Genomic DNA, 25075 nt, shown 5'->3' with positions numbered 1-25075 from the left:
ACTAATTTACTCAAATTATAGACCAGTAAGCAACTTGTCTTTCCTTTCTAAATTAATTGAAAAATGTGCGCTATATAGACTGAATGAACACGTGAAAGATCATGATCTCCTTCCTACAAACCAATCTGCGTATCGTCAATTCCATTCGTGCGAATCGGCCCTTCTACGACTCGTTAATGACATACTCGATGGGATGGAGCATAAAGAAGTCACCGCTATGATCGCCGTTGATTTAAGTGCAGCATTCGATACTGTAGATCATAGTATTTTGATAAAAGTACTCGAATATCAGTACGGTGTAAATGGAACCGCACTTAAATGGATCGATTCCTATTTGAGACCTCGAAGCTGTCGTGTAAATGTCAGCTCTACAACATCATCAGAGCAACAACTTGAGTGTAGCGTACCACAGGGAAGTTGCTTAGGTCCCTGGATTTATTTAGTCTACGCCGGAACTCTATTCGACATTATTCCACCATCTATTACTGTGTACGGATTTGCCAACATTAACGAATGAGATGGATGCAATTCGTGACTTACAGGACTGCGCTGTTCATATAAACACCTGGATGAACAGTAACAAACTAAAAATGAACAATGCGAAAACAGAGTTTATTCTCTTTGGCAGTCGACACCAACTCTCTAAATGTCAGACAAAAGAAATAATCATTTGTGGAGATGTTATAAAATCAAAAACATGTATACGGTACTTAGGAGCTTTTCTGGATGAGACTCTAAACTTCTAAGACCATATTACTAAAAAATGTAAAACAGCAATGATGAACTACTACAAAATAAAGTGCATAAGATCCTATCTATCGAAGGAAGCAACTGAAACTTTGGTCTTATCTTTGGTTATATCACATTTAGATTATTGCAATGTTATACTTTTTGGAATTTCACAAACTGATTTATATAAATTGCAACGTATACAGAATATGTGTGCCAAACTTGTGTTAAACCGTTCTAAGTATGATAGTGCCAAGCAGGCATTGTTTGACTTACATTGGCTTCCAATCAAAGCCAGAATTACATTCAAAATCTTAACATATATGTACAACTCTCATGTAGGTAATGCACCGTCATATTTGATCAATTTGTTAAATCCTCAAGTGTCGAAACGTTCATTCAGGTCGTCAGAGTCATCTATTGGTTGTTATGCAGTCCCATATAACAAAAAGAAAACTTTTTCAGATAGAAGCTTTAGTACTGTTGGGCCAAAATTGTGGAATGAACTAGGTACAAATGTAAGAAACTCTGAATCTTTGGATACTTTTAAATGTCGGTTGAAAACATTGTATTTCCAAAATTATTTTGAACTTTTCTGACTTTTTTCTTGTGTATCACAGTGTATATTTTCAAGTTTTGGTATAGTACATACATATTGCATTTTTGTATAGTATTTTTGTATTTTATATGTCATTTATGTACAACGCCATTGAATACATATTGTATATGTAGAAATAGGCGTTTAATTAAGTTTTCATGTTTCATGTTTCATGTTTCTTACTAACTGGGAAAGAGTGTTACAAGCCTTACAGAAATGTAGCCTCAATTTATCAGCTACAAAAACAATCATTGCACCTAAACAAGCTATTATTTTCGGCTGGATTTGGGAACTCGAATCAATCCGTGCAAGCCCTCTCCGCATTGCTTCATATTCTAACAGGCAGCCTCTACAGACCGTACGTGCACTTAGATCATTTGTTGGTGCCTACAAAGTGTTGTGTCGTGTAATTAAGAACTCTTTTGGACTTCTGTCACTACTTGAAAACGCAGTAGCTGGATCTGAGTCAAAAGACACAATAATATGGACCGAAGAGCTTAACTCAGCCTTAACTAGTGCACAAAGCGCACTTTCTACCAATCGTTCGATTGCTCTCCCTCGTCCAAACAACCAACTCTGCTGGATTGTTACAGACGAAGCTTTAACGACATGCGGACTTGGAGCTACGTTGTACATTCACATAACGACAAACTTCTTCTTGCGGGACTATTCAGTGCGAAACTTAGACAAGCTCAACGCCAGTGGTTACCATGTGAAATTGCGGCCTTATCAATTGCGGCCTTTATCAAACATTTTAGTCCTTACATTATTCAATCTTTATCTACAGCATTTGTCCTAACTGATAGTAAACCGTGTGTTCAAGCCTCTGAAAAGTTATGTACAGGTGAATTTTCATTAAGCCCTCGAGTTTCTACTTATATGTCGACTGCGAGTCGTTTCTGAGTATCTATAAGACATGTTTCTAGATTACTAATACTGCCATGTGACTATTCAACGCACCCAATTGTGACAGTCCCGCCTATTTTATACATCTTCAGGAGGAATGTGTTGTGTGTCACGTGACAAGTGCAGATATTCTAAACGGATCAGTTAAGCTTCCCTTTACAAGCAGGACAGTATGGTTCTCAAACCAGACCGAATGTTTTGACCTCCGGCGAACGGTTGCTCACTTACGACAGGGGACCAGACCCTCTATGAAACTCACAAACATAAAGGACATAAAGCGCTAACTAAATATAGCTTCGTTAGCTTACGACGGACTATTAGTAGTAAAAAGAAACCTTCCGTTTACACCTTGTCGTGAATTAATAATTGTACCACGGCAAGTATTATATGGTTTAATTACTTCAATTCACATTAAACTAGACCGCCCGTCGACGTGGCACCAGATGAAGTCTATATTAGAACGATACTTTTACGCATTAGACATGGACAAGGCTATTAAATATGTAACTAGAAGCTGTCATCAGTGTGTTTCGTTGTTGAAGACTCCAAGGGTCCGCGAAGAGCAGAATTCAGCAGACCCCCCCTGAAACTATTGGTTCATCATTTGCCGCAGATGTCTTAAAACGTGAGCGTCAGTTAGTTTTTGTATAACGTCTGACACCTTTACAAAACTGTTAGATACCAAGCGCCATCACGATTTACGAGATGCAATTATTCAACTTACGACAGGGGACCAGAACCTCTAAGAAACTCACAAACATAAGGAACATAAAGCGCTATCTAAATATAGCTTCGTTAGCTAAATATAACGACGGACTATTAGTAGTAAAAAGAAACCTTCCGTTTACACCTTGTCGTGAATTAATAAATGAAGCGCGGCAAGTATTATATGGATTAATTACTTCAATTCGCATTAAACTAAACCGCCCGTCGACGTGGCACCAGGTGAAATCTATATTACAACGATACTTTTACGCATTAGACATGGACAAGGCTATCGATTATGTAACTAGAAGCTGTCATCAGTGTTTTTTATTGTTGAAGAACCCAAAGGTCCGCGAAGAACAGAATTCAGCAGACCCCCCTGAAACTTTTGGTTCATCATTTGTCGCAGATGTCTTCAAACGTTAGCGTCAGTTAGTTTTTGTATAACGTCTTACACCTTTACAAAACTGTAAGATACCGAGCGCCTTCACACGATTTACGAGATGCAACTATTCAACTTCTTGCTGAAGTCCACCCTCTAGACGGCTCATATTCTGTTATCAGGACCGACCTGGCATCTGGTTTTAAAACTTTAGAAAAAGACGAACTGTTAGCTAAACAATGCATCCCTATACAATTAGGCCGTTCCAAAAATGTAAATAAAAACCCCGTTGCTAAGAAAGCTATAGAGGAACTAGAAGATACTTCGTTTGAACCCGTCAAACCCAGTATTAACACCATTAACGCTTTCATTTATCACAGCTCGACTGAATACACGTATTTGAGATCGAGGATTATCCGCACGAGAAATGTGAACCCAGAGAGATCAGTTTTCAAATAATCAAATACCGCTCACCGATCAAAACATAATTATTGCTCAACACGAACACCGATTAAAGAATCATCCCCACAGCGAGAAGACAAAGTGTCCATCAGGCAAATGACCCGTGTGTCCGAATCTAGAAATTGGTGACACAGTATATCTACGATGTGACCTCAACAAAACTAAGTCAGGAGATAGATACCTAGTGGTAGCTTTTGATACCCCATGGTGCAATATTCGTAAATTCATTGGATCCCAATTAAGACAAAATTCCTATCGTGTGAAATGTTCCGATTGCTAAAAAGTTTCCTATGAAGTTTCGCAACTTGAAAACCGTCAACGTCTACTGCCGCATTGCGATGATCGATGAAGACGATGAAAGAGTGAACGACAGCTCCTCATTTCCATCTGTGTAATTCCTTAAGCTATATCTGACCTCCCAACATTGTCGTCAGTAATACCGCATCACATTACTGAATTAGAAAATGTTGAACATCCTCTTACTACAAACAGTCCGGACGTGAATTTAAGTAACGATAACTTTAAAATGAACTCATTAGAAGAAACATATATTAACCCTCAAAAAAATGAACAAAATTTCTTATCATCAGATTCAATCAGTCGACCGGATCGCCAGCGCTCACTTCCAAAGAAATTCAATGACTGTGTTATGTACTCATGAGATTCCCAAATGTATATAGAAAAGTTCATTTTTATTTTTGTTTAATAATTGTATTAAAGGGGCAGAATGTTCCCCAACACCCGAGAGCAGTCTACCCTGTGAAGGTGTTTAAAATTGTGTAAAAATAAAGAAAATAAAAAGCGATAACGCCAGGTAGTTTCATATTTCGGAAACGGTTTTCCAATGTGTGTTTGATTTTTAACATTATTTCTCTCTCTCTTCCTGTTTACGATAATATGACTTGGCATTTTTATTGTGTTAGTCAATAAATAGACAATATCTCAAGTCGTACATTTGTGGAGTAATTTTCCTTATTGGCGAATATATATTGACTATTAAATATTTTGAAAGGAAACTTTAATTTAATGTAAACATGTCTATTGATTATACATGTACAGTCACGTACTTGTAGTTAACAGATGTTAGTATTGATGAATTAAGCTGCATAAATCATGTTTATGCATATGTAAAATGCGCAAAAATTACACCTACGATATGTTCATAAACTTACGTTGTGTTATTGGCAGTTAATTGGAAAGTTTGAAGATCACAACTTATTCTGAATGTAAATTTATCTTTCTCGAAACCTTAAAATCAATGTTTTCTTGCTGACCAGTAATGCAAAATAAATTATCACTATGCAGTGCACATCTGATAGTACTTCAGGTTACACGTTAAATTATTAATTCAACTATTCAACAAACTTTAGAAGGGATATTCGAGGGAATTGCATGACCTCTTTGTGTTTGTTTAATTATGACGTTGTGGGTTTATTTTCGACTATTCGATATTTTAACGTACGTATTTATATAACGATTCTTTTGACATGTTGATTTGATTTTAACCAATATCCAGCGATAAACACAAACACTGAATTTCCGCAAAACAAGGGCAAAGATTACTTCAATGGTTTGGCTGCAAAAATTTTCCTTGAACATTTAAAAAAAATAACCGTATATATGTAGAGTAAACAATAAGCAGGATATTTTTATCTCACACAAGCATGTAATCATCCACATATTAAGTGAAATGCAAATATCAATTAACCAATCAATTTTTAAATGTTTTATTTCTTTTATGATCTGTTTGTGTCGGTTTGTCTTTTTGACCCATTCCTCAAATCTGTTCAGATATAAACTCACCCCCATGCTGAAATCTTGATATTAAGAATTATAATATAATATCAATAAGCATACGTCTTATTTATCTTTGTTTCAGTAATAAAGTACAAATCTTTTTAAAAAAGTCTAACGATAAAAACTATAAACTTTATTTAAGAAATAATTGATGCAAGCTATACTCTATCTTTAATATGGTTAGGCATTATTTTTGCCCGAGCGATAGTGATGGCTAAAATAATACGAATATAATGCCTACCCGTGTTAAAAATACAATAAAGTATAGTTTGCATCAATTATTTCGATTCTGAAAGGGACAATTAAGGTGATTTCTATGTCCGATAAGTATAAGTGTACAAGCGTTTGTGTGGGCTCTTCCATGAAACTCCCTTTTTTGCAAAGAAGCAAACGGCTGGAAGTGTTATGTTTCAGAAAGAGGAGGTTGAACAGCCAGCATAAACGGTTGTCGTATCTAGGTCAAATATGTCAATTTCGGAATTCAACACATTACAGTCATAATAAATGAATTAGTAACATCATGTGCACCATTTAAGAGTTTGAAAGTGTTTTAAAGTTAAAGAAATATATTAAGTGCATGATAATGTGATACAGTTCATTATTCTGAAAAGAAGTCAATATACGCATGTGCAAACAAATTTTATTAGAGCATGGGTTTGTTCACAAAGTGAAAGAAGCACGTAATATAAGAATTGAAGGTATTCTCCGCTTATTTTTTTGGGCCGAAACGTAACGTCTCCAAAGCCTTTATGATATCATATAGACAGTTAACGTATCCTAACTGCGCTAAAAGTGTTATAAACATCAAAAAGACTCGATGCCTAATTATATAATTGGTCATTTGAACCCAAATCCTGTCCCCCACTACCAATTGAATGTTTCTTTTTTGGGACGCCATATCATATCCTTTATTAGTGAATAACCACACCAAAATAGCTCCATTCGTCCTTAAGGTGGTATGGGTGTCTTCCTCCATCTTGGATTGTAAAAAACAGAGAATCAAAGGTCCAGATTTTCCATCAAGTTAGCAAAATTTGATGCAGGAATGCAAATGTTTAATGTACATTTTCATTTAAAAGTACCAATTTATAGGAATATAACTTCTAAATATTGATATTTTTGCAAATGTTAATTATTTTTGGTTGTTTTTATATTTTTTTTTAAATTGGCATTTTAAGGGGAGGTAACTCTAAAAAAGTGCATTTTCTGAAGGATTCTGTATGGAATTTTCCTATTTTGTATTTTAGCCGGAAAAAACGTACGGTGACCCTATCTTTTCTTTTGGTATTCTCAAAGCAGTGTCTGAAAGCTATCTTTTCCTGAAGTATTTAACAATTCTATCATTTTGTTTAGTTTCTAATCACAAAATGGTGTTTTTTCCTGTATAATCCATACAAAATGTGTCATTTTGTCCCGTCCTGTAGCTTGAGAAAATGCGCGGTGACCTATCATTTTTATTATATTTTTCAACATGTATCAATAGATACAACGTTTTGGCAAAGTATGAACAAATTCTATCATTTTTATTTTAGACTCCCATACCACCTTAAGGTAGTGTGAGCGGTAACAAAGCCTGACATCATGGAAACAGATACCAAGTAATCACCGCCCATTCCAGGAAGAACAGTGAAAATACCATTACTGTAGCCACGAGTGTCTAAAAGCTTAATAGGATATCCAATAAGACCACCGTTCTGATATGAATGAACACCGCCGGGTAATGTCACTGTGAATGCTGCAAACAGGTTTTCAAAGATTGTAAACTGTTATGTAAAATATACACATATATGGGTCATTTTCAAAAAATGTCGAATTTTCAGTACACCCATGCTAAAAGTTTTATTTCTAATGGAAATTTCAGTTGTAATGGTTTAAATGAAAGCTTGTCGGATTTGTGATTCAGAACATTAATAATAAACAAACCTTACATCTATTTTGATAAGATTAAACTGCATTTAAGGCCGATTTTGGGGGTATTTGTGTGCGTACATTGTCAGAAAAACACATTTCAAATGATTTTTTTCCGATTTTCTGATCGCCTTGATATCTGCAAAAGAGACTTTTTAAGAACGTTAATTATAATTCTAACGAAAAATCGTAGCTTCTTTATCATTGTATGTAACATATTATCTACAAACTAAATTCAATCAGCGTACAGGAGGTTCATGTCTATCCTGTTACCGCTACTTAAATCAGTCGTTAAATTATTCTCCCTATGAATATTGAATCAGTCAGTGTTGATTTCAAAAATGCAAAGTAATCTTTACATTTAAAACGCCTCGTTTCTTGAACGACAGTGTAGAGAAAAGAAATTTCAAGACATTTAGTGAAAAAAATAGAGCGTACTTTTTTTCATGTCTATGCTGTTACCGACCATTTTGATTAATTACACTAACAGTATGGTTGTAAAAAGTGCAATAACGTGTTGGAAACCAAATTCACAATAGAAAACCATAATCACTTCACCAAAGGGAGTAGTTATTTCACAACAGCAATCAAAAACGAAGAAATTTGTCTATCCTGTTATGTCTATCCTGTTACTATGGTTGCTATGGTTACAGTAACAGGATAGACAATTATAGACAAACACGTCGTTAATTTTTTTATCTTAACATGTAGGTGGAAAACGAATGAAATATTTCATTGTTTGAACTCATCTTAAGGTTATAACGTCTTACTCTTCCCAATTAAGCATTTGCAGGTGCAATACTGATATCGGTAACAGGATAGACAAAAAGGTAACAGGATAGACTTTTATATAGTGATATATCAGAAACGTACGTTCCTGTTACCAACGAAATAAAGAGAAAAGTAAATTAACTTATGAGGGATTTACTTGATGTTGGGTTTATTCGAAAGGGTGGAAAAAGGCCGAACAATATAAATTGCTATCTTAGACTTGCATTACTGGTGGTAATTTTTACAACCTTTGAAAACCAATTTTTAGAGCCATTTTTCAGTACAACCTAGAAAATTGGCAAATAATCTATTATTTTACAGAATGAATATATATAGAAGTTTATTCTCTTGAAAACCATCTATTTGGTAACGTTAAACAAGCTTAACATTTTATCTAAACCTTTTCTTAATAACCCAAAATTTCTTTTGAAAATGGTAACAGGATAGACAAAATATTGTACCACCGATCAAAAAATGTTTCAAGATATTCTTGTATGACATCATTAAGATTGCATCTTTTAATATGTTGTTCTTAAAGTACTGTTTGTTTTGATTTGCTTATGTAGAGGGTTGTTTGAATAAGTAACTTTTAATAAATTTTTCAATTTCAAAATTCGACATTTTTTGAAAATGACCCATATATGAGATCACATACAGTTCTGCAGAATGTATTTTCTTTTGTAAAAGCTGCCTATTGTACTTGTCAATGCTCACTGTAAGATTGTAGAGTAATTACATTATGTTTTCGTGTTGTATAAATTGTTTTTGGCTGCCAGACAAATCAACTCATTCTGTCAAAACAAGAAGTAAAATTCCCAAAATACTGAACTCCGAGGAAAATTCGCAAAGTCCATAATCGGGTTAACCTAAACGGTTCAGGTTCAAAATTAATATAAAAAAGAAAGGGCTCATGCTTTGTATTTTGCCAGATACGTTTCTGTTAGATTGAAAGAAGACAACAGTTTTTGTTTTCCATTTTTATAAAGGGTGTTGTGAAAAACTGATGATAATGCTATATAATATGACTGCTAAGTATAAAACTGAAGGCGACCCATAAAAAGGGATTATTGTCCGCCACATGTATGCTTCAGCAAATGTTTAAGGTTTCATGCATCAATATCCATGTAGGCCTAGAAATAACACATGTGTTTCATCCAGTGTTCATCGATAGGCAAACATACTTGTAACTGGTTTAAAGGATACAAAATTAGTTTCCCAATATAGAAAGGGCTTGTAAAAAGCTTACAAACATGTGTAGGGTCAATGTTAATATATAAGTAAGGTTATCAGATGCACAACATTATTTTTCATATTGACCTGAAAAAATTGCAAAGTTTTTATTTTATAAATAATTTTTCTTTTGTTGATTTGTTTACCATATCTTATTGGCTTAATAATGTTATTGCGAGGAAAATATTGAATTTAGAGAGAATACATAGAAATGTTTTGTCTATAATTTCAACAGTTTTTTTTTCTAGCACAAAAATCATGCATATCAATTTCCATCTCAGAAACATAGCGGTGTCGTTGAAATCGTTACAAATTATTATTAGGTCAGTTAAATGATATCTCCTTATGGTAAAAAAATACAGTGGTATAAGCATCCACTTTCATATCAATGGAGTATACTTGGCCTCATCTGCTTAGTTATGGTGTATTGACCTTGTGACTTAGTTTATATTTTAAATTTTTTGATTATACATGTTATATGTAGATCAATTAAAGGCGATCCACTAATGATAAGTCAATGATGTTCGGTTTGCAGTTGAATTTAACATTAATGGCTTTTATTTTTGCACAGACATTATTCAGTCCTATACTTTCAGCAATGGTTAATTCACTTTTATATTATTTAAATGCTAGGAACCTCTGGCCCTTGTAAGTTTTATATGTTGGGATTTTTTTTATTTGATATCATTTATCTGTTTTGAAATTTTTTACATAGTAAAGTGACCAATTGTAATGTTAAATACAACAGGCAATATACAGTTTCTGCATTGGTACTTAGTTTTCTTTTGACGGGGGGGGGGGGGTAACTTATAATGTATACAGTATCTATGAAATGGGATTCAACTCTGTCACTTCTTTAAATTTTCCAAACAAATATTTCTAACTTCTTTAATAGCTGTTTTCTCTCGATATGCTCGAGTATGATTCAGACTGATATGTGAAATAACTTGCTTTATTTGAATGTAGGGCTTAACTGAACTATTTGTTAAATTTTAAGTTAGTTAGTGTTTGCAATATGAGAAAATATCTGAAAATGTCTATTTTTTAGCAATAGGAAAAACAAATAAGAAATGTCTTTCTAACCAGTATTTTGATAGCTCAACTCGAGGACGAAGACTATGGATTCAAGTACTGTTGTCTGTATTTTAAACAATTGTTAAATGTGGTTATAACTGCAATATTAAAAATGGTACACAAAAGTTCCAGTTCTTTCTTGTAACCAAAGTGAAATAATTTAAAAAAAAAAGTTTCTAATGGGAATAAAGAATATATTAAAGATATAATATCTGTATTATTAGTATATCCTACAATGTTTATCAAATACCAATTATTGTTGCATTTACAATACAAAAGATTAAGAAATACACTAAAATATAGTACGATATTTTGGTAACATGAAAGAGTCTTGAAGTAACAGGACAGAGTAGGTAACAGAAAGGATTTTTTTTTTCAAAACATTTCCTTTATTTCATAGTTTAAGAAAAATACATCAATACAAATTGGTCACAATTGGAAGATAACAGCAAGTAATGTTATTTTTATATTAAAACTTTATTTTCAAGATGAAAAATCTGCCTAGGTAATGAAATTTTGAAAAAGATATATAATATGGGTAAACATGAAAACCATGCATTATTTAAATGAAAACTTTATTTTTAAACTTATGTATTATTTAACGGACATGCATTGATTATGTTGATTTTCTCCACTTTATTCATTTTTTTGTTTTTTCGTTAACGATATGTACATAACTTATTATAATTTACTACTATTTAATGGTGGTATATACTTCAACGACAATCAGTATAGGAAAAAAGAAAATGAAGAATTGCACGAAGTATATAAATCAATCCTCAAGTCTTACCTGCACATTTGTTCTATGTTACAATTTTTTGAGTTAATATCTACACCATCACATGGCTCTCCGTCCCCTACAGGAGCAGGGTCATTACACAATCGTGTTTTTTTCGTGTTTAAGGTGTATAAACAAGTTAAATTCGCTTCTTCCTAAAATATTTCTAGCATAATGCAATACGTGTTCTCTCTCTACATGCTCGAGAATGGTTTTGACAATTATGTAAAATATATTGCTTATTTAATTTTAGAGCTTAACCATACTACTTGGAACATTTTAAGTCAGATACTCTTCGGTAGAGGTAGCTTCCATTGGTAATATGCAAAGTATGCTTACAAAAAAATACAAATTATGTTTACTGCTAACAGTGTGTTGTAATTAATTATTATTTAACAGACGCACGTTGATTTGTCTTCACTTTAATTATTTGTGTCAACGGTATATACTTTTTTAATTATCATAATTAACTACTGTTTGAAGTGGGATATTCTTCAAAGTCAATTATATTAGAAAAACAAAATACAACATGCATCGGTTTCAAAGCAAAATTCAAACGAAGTCTTACCTAGGCATGTTACGTTACAATCGCCTCTTTCAGATTCTCTCAAAAATGGAAATGTTGTAGTGTTTCGTTCTGTGAAACGAAATCCTTGTCCACAAGATACTTATCATGATGGCCAAACACTCCATTATGTCCAGTTTCCATTGACTGTTGATTAAAATAACTTTTAAATTTACAGGTATTTAGGCATTTTGTTTTAAATTTGCTACGTCCTAAAATTCTCCGACAAAATATTTCTCAAGGACGATCAATGTTGACAAGTCTGATATTATTTAGTTGATGACGTTTTTATGTGTAGCAACCCCGTCTCAGTGACTGAATTATAACACCTACGACTTATTGAAAGCCTGAACTTTTAGTATTCATATTACCAATTCAATTCAAATCTTTATTGCAATAAAGCTACATATTTATAGTATGTGACACAACATAACAAAATGCAAATAAAAAATAACAACAATATCATTAATATACACAATAATTGTCCTCGGTTCAAAAGACTGTTTTAAAAAGAATCCTATCTTATTTACCTGAATGTGTGAAATTGGGTTGAGTATATTTGTCATTTTATCTATGTCCTTTAATTTGTAAAGTGAATATTCTAATTTATAAAAAAAATCAAAATAAACTTTTCTATTATTATGGTTTCTATTACATTTTTTGTACATTATAAAAAGAAATGAATTTCATCTTCAATTTGTTTACAGTTTTTGCATAATCTTTCCTCTCTTTGAATTTTAAGGTATCTTCCCTTTTCTATTAATAAGTTATGGTCACTTAATGTAAATTTTGTTATCAGTTAAATATTTTTCTTCTGAATTATTTTTTTTACATGTTTATACATAGTGAGTTTGCTGTTATCCTTTATATCTGATAGTTTATCATTTACTGGTTTTTCATAAAAATCCTTCAATTTTATTTTTATTTGTTCTCTTATATCTTTAGTTATCTTTTGTGAGGAATATGTTTTCAAAGTGTCCAAATCCATACCAGTTTCTTTTACTATATGTTTTACATATGATAACCAAGAATAAATTCCTGCAGAGTCTAATTTTTGAGACAAATTAAAGGATTCTTTTAAGAGAGGATTAATTTCTTCAGAATGTAATTTAATAAGATACAAAATAGATTGAAATTTAAAATTAAGTTCCAGAGGAAGTCTCCCCAGATCAGCTCTTGCACCTAACTTTGATAAAGTTTTCCTTATACCAACTGTATATTTACAAATCTATAGGTTTAACTTTTCAAAAGGTGTTTTATCACACCACATCTTCCTATATCTATAGATGGTAACAATTTTAGAATATCATATTGAGCACATCACTGACTAATTATTTATGAGCAACTGTTCCATGTGTTCTGCATTCTCAAATCTATTTAGCTCAATCACCAAGTGTCTTGGCTTGTCGATGTCAACTGTAGAACGTGTATATATTTTACAGTGTGTATTATGTGCATCTCAGGTCCTCCGAAAGGGTAAGCAGATCGTGCTTCACATACGTCCCCCGTCGTGTTGCTCATGTTACTCAATGTTTAATTCGGTGAACACATTCATGAAAAAGTAAGGGGGTTGTAGTTACGACGTTTGCAATATATCCGATATCATCTGTGAAATTGTTATTTCATAACGTCAACCAACTTGTAGAGGCGTCCGTAAAATTATTTAAGGCATAACTGTAATATTTTTTCTGTCTATGTAGAAATAACATTAAAAAAATTGGAGCACACTGAATAACGCGCGTAACGGGTTATTCGACAGTGTGCACCACATTTTTTTTATCTTAGTTTTTTTATTTTAATAGACAGAAAAAATATTACAGTCATGTCTTATGATTTAATTCTAAATTCCATTTTAAACCGTAGAAAACCATGAAAAAACTTTGATGACGTCACGGTCACATGACATAATTATGTCTATGGGCTGATAACAAAATAACGTCGGCCAATCAGTAGACGCGTTGCATCCAAAATTGAATTATATAAAATCGACATTTTAATCCTACAACAGAGTGTACAACGTACATATATTTTTTTCTGAATGTATATAAGGAATTACATATTAAGTTCGATTTTTCATTATAGGTTTCTGAAATCCAGCCGTTGTTTAGCATACCGCCTTTAATATTTAGGTTTTTTTTATCCTTCTTCTAACCATTGTACTCTGGATCTTATGTGTGCACCTTTTACTTTATTTAAGGAGAGGTTTTCAAGTTTGTTTTCAATGGTTTTAATTTGTTTTTCCATAGTTGGGCTTGCATTTGTTTTTTCATTTAATTTTCTTAATTTTATTTCTAAATTTTTTATATCATTTTTATTTTCAGATGACCTTTGTTTGCAGTAAGTTTGGATTGCGGTGCTTACCTCTAATTTAAACATATCCCAGAGTGTTTTCAAATTTTTGGTGAATGTTTGTTTTTTTATAGTTTTCGATTAATTTATTTATGAGATCAATATAATTTTGCTCTTTAAGTATACTATTATTTATTTTACAGAATCCCCTGCCTCTTTCTTCCGAATTTTGTCTAACTTGTATTGAAATGGCTTGGCGATCAGTATATGAGATCATTACAGGTCGAATATCTGCTTTCATAACATGCGGTCTTATATCAGGACTTATTAAAAAGAAGTCAATTCTACTGGCTATTTTTGTATCATTTTTCCTTCTCCATGTGAATTTACTTGTATTTGAATGAAGTTCTCTCCATATAACTGTTAAATAATTGTTCTTTATTTATTTTTTCAATCTATTAACTGGTTTGTTGTTTCGTGAGATATTATTAGTTTTTTATCATTAATTGATAGGGTTTCGTTCATGTCACCTCCAAGTATTAGAATACCTAAGCGATTGTTTTCAATTATATTTTGAACCTTTTTGAAAATTTGTTTCTGTTTTTGTGTTGATTTGGAGCATATACATTTATTAAAGTAAAAATGTTGTTATTTATTTCTATGTTCTTCAAAATTATTCTGCCTTCTGTATCTTTTATCTCATTTATTGTCTTACATTTTAAATTATTTTTCACATAGATCGATACCCCTTTTGATTGTGTGTTACAATAACTATGAAACATTTTACCATCAAACTCATTATTTATTGATTTTTCAATTTTTTTTTCTATAAAATGTGACTCTTGCATGAAAAGAATGTTACATTTTTGATTTTTTGTCCATAATTGTAATCTTTCTATTTTCCCTTTTTGGCATAAACTTGACAGTTTAGTTATACAATGTATTATATGTAGATTTTCACCCATTGTTAAATTTTGAGTTTGAATGTTTTTTTTTTACATAGATGCAAAAAGAAGATATATTTGTTTCACCTCATATTTACAACATATTTTCATTAGTTGTATGTGCATGTAATAAACAAAATATATACACAAACTTGACAGTGTACATGTACATGAACATAAATAAAACATAACACAAACAAACATAAGCATGCATGCATGCAATTAAACACATAATTTTATTTAACTTTTCATATATATTAGATTTTGCTGTTGCTTCTTTAACATGTTTTGAGACTATATATATACACTGAAAAACAGATATAATTTGTTTATATCATGTATTTTAAATTCATGGTTATTTATTTTTAGGTTTGATGTTTTGACATAAAATTACGTAAATCGTTTCTGTTTATCATTATATTTTGTCATGTCACTACAAATGTACTTCAATCTTGATGGCAATTGAACAAACACTTATAATTAAAGTTAGAACCAATCACAGAAACACTTACAATTGGTTGATGTTTGATGACACTCGACTGTCTTGGGAGTTAACTTATTAGCAAGGAAGTGAAATTTTTAATTATATCTATAACACAAGTGATGAATAGGGTGCAACTCTATAACGCCTAGTCAATAAGACAATCAATGATGCATTTGTTGAACCAACGCCCACCATGTACTGTTAAATTACAACATAATTACAATATTCGGATGTTCGCACTTCAAATGATCACTATAAAGGTATAGGCTTGTGTGCATAGTCGTACAGTTTTCCACTGTTCAGTTGTACACAGATTTCAAATATGTCTGCTATGCACAGTGTTGTTTGGCTTTTCTACTGCTCGATGTCTTTCGCAATTTGTGCCGCTGACGGAAAAACAAACGTACAGATTCCTTTACTGAATAATAAAGCTACAGCTCCTCTGTATGCTGAATTTAATATGTCGAATTTGAATCAACGACTGAGAGAGATTTTTAACAAGGAAGTCATACAGAATACAGTTAATGGTAAGTGTTTGAGAAAACGTCTAGTACTGTGGATTCATTTATATTCGTTGGATATCAAATTTCGTGGATTTCGTGAGTACAGGAGAACCAATAATTGTGATGTTCAACGAATAATCCTCTTCTGAAGGAAAGCATGCAGACTTTGAATTTTAAACTTACTTTTATTAGTTAATTTCGAATTTTTATTAGCAAATATTTTTGAAGTTTAACATTTTTTTATTGGTACAGATTCAATATCTCCTTAATAACTAGCCGAAGGACGCCTCCGGATGTGGGAGTTTCTCGCTGCATTGATATTTTTATTAATTTTATCATGCCCATTATTCATACATTTTATTGTTTATCAATGCTTTATTTCTAAAATCTGTTTGATTTAGAAGTTTTTAACATGGGCGTATATATTTTTTTGGTAATACTTATATATGTGAATAGATATATGTTGTAACGCGCTTAGGGCAATTTTAATATTATATAATGCGCTGTTATGAATACTGTATAATAATAATAACAATAATAATGATAATGATGAATATTCACGAATAGGCAAATTTTCTTTAAACCACGAAAATTGGTATCCACGAAAATGAATGAATTCACAGTATATAGATAAACTCATCATAGATACTAGGACTAAATTTTGTATATACGCCAGACGTGCGTTTCGTCTACAAAAGACTCATCAGTGACACTCGAGTCCAAAAAAGTCAAAAAGGCCAAATAAAGTATAAAGTTGAAGAGCATCGAGGACCAAAATTCCTAAAAGTTTTGGCAAATACAACTAAGGTAATCTATGCATGAGGTAGAAAAGCCTTAATATTTCAAAAAAGGCAAAATGTTGTAACAGTTGAAAACAAAAATGAATTTCCTTTTAGTGTGTGCGCATGTTTCTTTTTTTACTTTTCTCTATTAGAAATGGTAGAGGGAACCAGGTTTAAAAGCCTACAATTGAGTTAAAATGTTAGACCAAACAATAATGTTGACAAAAGTTAGGTGCATTTAGTTTAAAATGAAATCCACATAGCTTAATAATTCGATCAGAGATTAGTTTTAACAAGGTGTATAGTTTGACAAACTTTGTAGATGCAAGTGTAAGCATGTACGTCCATCGATGCAAGTGAATAAATCGAATGTTACTTGTAGAGTATATCATAGTTTATATATGGGTGTAAGAGGTAGGTCGATACAAGAAAGTACGTCAATGTGGGTATATGCAGATAATACCTTATTAAGTATAAACACGTTATGGATCCGGACTGATAAGTAGATCGATAACCGTTATTGAAAGCAAACAACTGCTAGATTAAATAGCGGTAAATTTTGAAAATGAATAGGACCTCAGACATACATAAATACACAGGAATATGACTATTGACTATAAACACAATAAGCTGCACATTTTGATTTAAAATATGAAACTTTGAATACGCAAGATGCTTTGAAGCAAATTAAATTTTGAAAAACGTAATAGCCTCAAAGATACATGGTTAGTTATACATTACTTTTTAGAAATGTAGCTATTATAAAGATCAAATATTGTCCTGGTTTTTTGTAAAGCATGCAAATAACAACAGGTTTGCAACATTTGTTTTTGTGTCATGTTCTATGTCTCTAACTATTAAATCTACCTATAAAAACAATGTTTGAAATCATCATTTTCTGCCATAATTGTTAAAGCATTAGTAAAGAAACACTATTAGATCAATGTGAAGAATAAAAAGATGTGGTTTTATTTTGATTATAATGATGAGATATTTTTGCCAAATTCATTTCTTTTACTTATGCATACATAATTCGTCTAAAAGCTGTTACCATCAATTGCCAGATTGGTAATTTCAATTGTTTAGCCTAAGTAAATGTTTTTTTTTTTCTACCTATTTGTTGGTGTTACCTTAGCTAGTCACCACTTCAAATTAATCATGTATATCTATTGTATAGTCATTTTATATAATTAACTGTTAGCAAAACAATGTATTATTCTTGATAATAATGATGTTTTTGTCCCAGACGGATAACCCTGGCCTCACAACTTTTTGAAACTTTTGGTCCTCGGCGATCTTCAACTTTGTAGTTGTTACGGCTGTCAAACTGTTTTACATCTGAACATATTTTTGTGTGAACGTAGCGCGCGTCTGACGTCAACAAATATTTTTTAACCTGTTACCTTTTGAAGGCTTTTATTCATTTGTTTCTCTTTCCTATATGTTGTCCCATTTACCTGTTTATATATTGAAACCCTGTCGTGTATTGTTGTCATTTAAATGTTATAATTAACACTGCCATTCAAGAAGGAGGTTTGGCATGCCACAAAACCAGGTTCATCCACCATTTTTGTCATAAAATACCCTGTACCAAGTCAGGAAAATGACCGTTGTTACATTAACACTTGTTTCTATGTGTGTTCCCTGTTTGTGTTGTGTTTCTGTTGTTCCTTTGTTCTCCTCTTATATTTGATAGGTTCCCTCAGTTTAAGTTTGTAACCCGGATTTTTTTTTCTTTATCGATTTATGAATTTTGAACAGTGGCATACTACATGTACTGTTGCCTTGACTTAGCTGTATTTGGCAAAACGTTTAGGATTTTTTATCTTTGATGCTGTTCAACATATTAATTAGGCCTTTTTAACATTTTTTATTCGGGCGTCACTTATGAGTCTTCTATAGTCAAAACGTGCGTCCGGCGTAAATATCAAATTTCAATCCTTGTGTCTATGAAGAGGTTATTTACATGTACATATTGTAATAAAAGATATGAATTATGAATTTACATGATATGATGTTATGAAGTTATAAATCTTTCGTATCTTTTTTTTTATGTTAAACAGTGAGCTGCGAAGAACCATACGAGAAGATAGGGAAAGGTTGTTATTCTATCAAGGATGACAACGTATCTGGTGATGCAGCATTTGTATGTATTACTTAGATAGAAAACCTTTTAGAAAAAAAGTACGGGAACACAAGGCTATATATGCAAAAAGATTGGTATATTTGTCAATGAGACAACTATCCACAAGAGATCAGATGACACAGAAATTAACAGCTGTAAATCACCGTACGGCCTTCAACATTGAGCAAAGTCCATACCGCATATTCAGCTATAAAAGGCCCCTAAATGACAAATGAATAGATGTTCTTAGCTGTATATGACAAAACTTGAAAAATTTGTTGGTCCTCAATGCTCTTAAACTTCGAACTTTTTCACTTTGGTAGATTCGAGCGTCATTGATGAACCTTTTGTAAACGAAACGCGTGCTGAAAATAATATATTTTAATGCTGGTATTCATGATGAGATATTTTAGTAAAAAATACTGAAAATAAGAGGAAAATCACGCAAAAGCTAAACAATATTACATAAGCTAGCTTTATAAGCGTGAATTTAGCGGGTAGCCACATATAAGTATCATGTAATTAAGTGTTTTGATAAAATGTTCATGGTGATTTTCCCATAAAAAATATGTCAACTTTAAAATCTTTGATTTTTCAATGCTTTACTATGAAATGGTTTACTATTTGTTTTGTTTTGGCTTTCGATTTTTTTTCCATCTGAAAGTCACTGTATAGTCTTGTATGGACTAAACGGGCGTCTGGAGTATTAAATGTTAAACTTGGTACCTTTTTGTTAGCATTCGTGTGTTTTGTTGTGCTACATGTTCTCCCATTGAATTGTAATGTAGTCTTGTCATGTAGTGTTGTCATGTAGTCTTGCCATTGTTATGTCATAGTTAACATTGTCATAAAACTAGGAGGTTTGGCATGGCCAAAAAAAACAGGTTTAACCCACCATTTTTTCTTAAACTGTCCTGTATTAAGCCAGGAAAATGGCCATTGTTGTATTATAGTTCGTTTCTGTGTGTTTGTTGTGTTGTAGTTCTCCTCACTTATTTCATGTGTTTCCCTCAGTTTTAGTTTGTAACCCGTATTTGCTTTTTTTCCCAATCGATTTATAAATTTCGAACCACGGTAAACTACTGTTACTTTATCAATTATATTTGTTTTCCCTTTATACCTGATTTTGATATACTCATACATTGTAGTCAATATATTGGAATTGTTTTAGACTGTCATATAATTCAGGGGTTTTGCAAGCTATGAAACCATGTTTATTCTAACATTTTCTACATAAGGAAATGCATGTTCTGAAACAGGAATATAACAGCTGTTTTCTATTCGTTTGACGTGTTTGCACTTTGATTTTGCCGTTTTATAAAAGGACTTTGCGTTTTGAATTTTCTATGGATGTATTTTTGTCATTTTACTTTTATTTATATCACAGGCGAGCTGTACAGACCCTGGTGCTTACCTTGCTAACTTCGAAACTATTGAAGAAGCCATGATCATGAAATTGTTCCTACAGAAGCGGAATTCAGGTAATTATCTTTCAAAATATTTGCAGAAATTATTGTTTGCTTACAATTTAAGAATTATCGATGGGAAACTATACTGTCGTTTTGATTATGAAGACAATCTTATTAATTTTGTTTAACATTCATAAGAACAAAACCTGTGCTAATTTTACTGTACCAGATATAATATAAAATAAGGAAATGACTTAAAATTCTATGTTAGACACCTTTTTATCCATTTTCAAATTGCGATGAACATTTTTGACAATTTAATGTCTCCCCAGTAATGCTCGAGGACAAAATATTAACAATAGGTACAAACACTGAGGAGCTTACCAAACTAAAAAAATACTTAATAACTTATAATAAGGATGCTTAAAAAAATCAGAACTATGTTAATAAAAATATAATCGTGGATGTTTAAAATCTTACGACAAAATAATTCAGTATCTGTATTGTTAATACAAAACTCTAGCAGACGGTTACAGTCTGATAAACTTCACAAACGTATGTTCTGGCTCATCCACATTCAAACATATCTGCGTGTATAAGCCCACAATATTGGTTTGTAATGTTTAGTGTGACAATATTTTCAAAAAATTTCCTTTCTCAGTACTGTAGTGTAAAATGAAACATTATTGCTAAAAATTCAAGGTATACGTGTCCGTGTCAATAAAATCAAAAATGAGGTTTTACATGTTTTAGTAGTTTTATTTTATAAAATGTCTTTAAATGTTTTTGTTGCTACTTTTAATCTCTTCCAAACGCTCCGATTGATTAACAAAGCACCAATGATTACATTGTAACAAAATGCATGTGTCATTGAATATTTATTATGAAGATGATTTCCTTATAGGTATACATTACTACGTTGGTGGACGTAATATCAATAGATACCTACCAAATGGCGATTGGAGATGGATTAAACATGGTAAAGCCACAAAGATGACTTATTTTGCCTTTGCCTTTAATCGGGGACCCGAAGGTAGAACTGATCGTGAAAACGACTGCATGTTCTTCTACGCTAGAGATAGATACAAGTTCTATGATCATGGATGTGACCAAGGAGATTACCTTGGAGGTTATATTTGTGAAATTTGACATGTGTTATTTTATTTTTTTTAAATATAAATGAATAGCAAAAAAATGAAATTATATTTTCATTTGTTTTTTTTTTCTCCAGAAAATGAGAATCTGTTCAACGTACATGATATAAAAAAGTATCAAAAGGCCTTGATTGCGATACTAAGTAGATTGTTTTATTGAGTGTCTATTTTTTCAGTTATTCGAATTGCTAAAGGGGAAATTCTTTACTAGTTACAAACATACATACATTAATTGTAGGATCATCTAAGATATGTGCAAAAGTCGGTACTAAATTATAATCCTGGTACCTTTGATAACTATTTACACCACTGGGTCGATGCCACTGCTAGTGGACGTTTCGTCCCCGAGGGTATCACCAGCCCAGTAGTCAACACTTCTGTGTTGACATGAATATCAATAATTTGGTCATTTTTATAAATTTTCTGTTTACAAAACTTTGAATTTTCGAAAAACTAAGGATTTTCTTATCCCAGGTATAGATTACCTTAGCCATATTTGGCACAACTTTTTGCAATTTTGGATCCTTAATGCTCAACTTTGTACTTGTTTGGCTTTATAAATATTTTGATTTGAGCGTCACTGATGAGTCTTATGTAGACGAAACGCGCGTCTGGCGTACTAAATTATAATCCTGGTACCTTTGATAACTATCATACATTTATGTATTGTGGAAGTCTGATTTAGTATGAAAGTGGTTTATACATGATGGCATTTTACTTCCATATTGAACAACGATAGGCATTAAGTGTTTTAAGCTTACAATTTAAGATATTGTTCTTCAAATCTATCTCCATCATTTATAAAAGTAAGAATTGAACTTGTTTTCTCATTTGAACTCGTATTTTCTTGGATTAATATGAGTTTCATTGTTTGAAATAATACTTCAATGTTATATTTGTATTTTCTGCATATTGTAAGTTAACAAGCCACATGATAGTAACGATACGATATATCTCTTAGTTAATGTATGTAATATAATTTCTTTTTATACTTGAGCAAATACAAAATAATATATATTATCGTTTTAAAAAATGTGCTATTGTTTACAGATGCACTACAGTGAAAACAAAGATCAACCAATACAGCATAATGAGGCTGAAAATCCTTTTTGTCGGTGACTCCATATGCTCACTTCTACCGTTTGTCTAATAAATCAAGGTTCTACAAAAGTAAATCACGCATTCACCAATATTCCAACTGACTCCATTTTCGGAAAACAACATCAGTAATAATCATAAACCGTTAGCTATTTTTTTATTTCTTTAACTGCAGAAGCAAATATAATGAAACTATGCTATGGCTTCTGAAGCTACACAAAATAACTCACGAATATAGATTTGTTTCGTCTTCAATCCATTGCTTCATTACTAAATTGTCTATTCTACTTACTAATACGTTAAGTAAAATCATAAACCTAATACTACATTTTTAAATTAAGGCCTTTGGAAAAGAGCAATTAATTATTTTTGGAGTGTAAAAAATTCTTTAGAAGAACTTGATAAATTGCAGGCTCATATTGATGATTTTGAATCTGCTCAAAATTTTTAATTTTCTACCTCATATACCACTTTGCATCATATTCTAAACAGAAAAACATCATGTATCTAAGTATATGGACATTAAAAAACGCAGAATTTTGTTTATTTTCTTTTGTTACATCTTCTGACATCAGACACGAACTTTTCTTGAACTGAATTTAAATATGTGTATTCTTATGCGTTTACTTTACTACATTGGCTAGAGGTATAAACATCATAAACATGTTTAACTCTGCTGCATTTTTGCGCCTGTCCGAAGTCCTGACTCCCTGGCATTTGTTAGTCTGTCTTGTATTTTATTTTTAATTTTAGTTTCTTGTGTACAATTTGGAGTTTAGTATGGCGTTCATCATCACTGCACTAGTATATATATTTTTAAGGCCATATAAAGGACGCCTCCGGGTACGGGAACTTCTCGCTGCATTGAAGACCTGTTGGTGCGTCTTCTGATATTGTCTGTTCTATGGCCGGGTTGTTGTCTCTGACACATTCCCCATTTCCATTCTCAATTTTACATATGTTTAAACTATCTATTTTAAGTACCAACACACAAACGAATTATGTCAATTGGACATGCTTTGTTACTATAACTGCCCTTAGATATTTATTAGATAACACTTTTGTTCGCTTTGGAGATTCCGTATATCGACAAGCTTTCGGAATTCAAATGGGGACTAACTGTTCACCAATTATTGCGGACCTCTTTCTGTTATTGTTAGTTACAATTTATGACTAAAATTAGCAAAGACCTATCGAAAGAACGTCACATACATAAGTTGACAATACATTTAGATATTGTGAAGACATATTGGTTCTCAATAATTACGTCTACTGTATGATTACTAAAAAAAAATATCCTGTTGAACTAATTTTAAGTAAGATGAATACAATCAATACGCCCTGCCTTGTCCTTTCCTTTCCTAGATCTTGATATCTTTATCACTAACGGGAAACTTAATACCGAAATTCATGATAAAAGAGATAATTTTTCATTTCTTGCGATTAATTATTAATTTTTAGGTGGTAACGTTCCCTTGTCACGATCTTATGGTGTGTTTTTTTATTTTATTTTAACTTGTACGATTTGGTCGTGTATGTAACAACGTATCAGATTTAAGCAAGAGAAATTTATGTAGTACTGAAAAATTATTACACCAGGGTTTTCGATAACACAAACTAGTCAAAATATTAACTTGCAGAAATCTTATACGTTCGGGCATTTCTCATCCAATATTTTTACGGTAATATTCTTAACAAAGGACAAACATGTCGGCATTCACCTCAAAAGCTAACAAAACCTTTAAACAGTCGAATTCAGAAAGGTTATAGTTACGATACGGTTGTCAGGTCATTCAATATTTCATAGTTTGGCTTATAGGGTCTTTTCATCGGAAATAAACATATTTATTCTGATACCAGTTATTGGCAAGCTACGGGTTATGTTCTCATATATTGTATGATGGTATAATATTTGATCACTAACAAGAGGGATTTTGCTTGATATTCACATGATTCATATGATGAGGTCATACTATTTTAATCAGTTTAATTGAGGTCTGGAGCTGGCATGTTAGTCCTTTATGAATTGATGTATTACTATCATTTTATTTAGATTCTTTTGTTTCCTATTCTAACATCAGACTTGGACTTGTATTGAACTGAGTTTTACTGTGCGTATTTTGGTGTGTTTTTTTTTACATAACCTAGAGGTATAAAAGGTGATTTTGATCTCAAAAAACATGTTCAACCTCGCTGCATTTAGTGCCTATTCCAAGTCAGGACCCTCTTGCCTTTGTTATTTTTTTGTATGATATTTAAATATAGTTTCTTTTATATATATTTCAGAGTTTAGTACACAGGCAATATTTTCCAACGTGATTTTAACATTAGAAGCACGTGATATTCATGTTGTCCACACAACATGAGTAGAACGTGAAACGA

The 25075-nt window shown here is 32.0% G+C and overlaps 1 protein-coding gene across 1 annotated transcript; it reads left to right on the top strand.

Moving 5' to 3' along the window:
- Positions 1 to 15831: 15831 nt before the first annotated feature.
- On the top strand, positions 15832 to 21641 carry LOC143058435 (uncharacterized). The gene is made up of 4 exons (XM_076231921.1): positions 15832 to 16149; positions 18971 to 19053; positions 20420 to 20513; positions 21346 to 21641. The coding sequence occupies exons 1-4, from the start codon at positions 15945 to 15947 to the stop codon at positions 21588 to 21590; spliced, it is 627 nt and encodes a 208-aa protein (XP_076088036.1). The 5' UTR covers positions 15832 to 15944; the 3' UTR covers positions 21591 to 21641.
- The last annotated feature ends 3434 nt before the right edge of the window (positions 21642 to 25075 follow it).

The sequence above is a fragment of the Mytilus galloprovincialis genome, chromosome 14 (genome assembly GCF_965363235.1).
Source record: "Mytilus galloprovincialis chromosome 14, xbMytGall1.hap1.1, whole genome shotgun sequence".
In the NCBI taxonomy this organism is placed as follows: domain Eukaryota; kingdom Metazoa; phylum Mollusca; class Bivalvia; order Mytilida; family Mytilidae; genus Mytilus; species Mytilus galloprovincialis.
The sequence above is the reverse complement of the archived record's forward strand: the minus strand, read 5'-3'. Positions and strand labels throughout refer to the sequence as shown.

Coding starts and splice junctions, on each gene's coding strand:
- LOC143058435 (XM_076231921.1), top strand. CDS start 15,945: ATGTCTGCTATGCACAGTGTTGTTTGGCTTTTCTACTGCTCGATGTCT. Junction 16,150..18,970: donor CATACAGAATACAGTTAATG/GTAAGTGTTTGA, acceptor TATGTTAAACAG/TGAGCTGCGAAGAACCATAC. Junction 19,054..20,419: donor TATCTGGTGATGCAGCATTT/GTATGTATTACT, acceptor TTTATATCACAG/GCGAGCTGTACAGACCCTGG.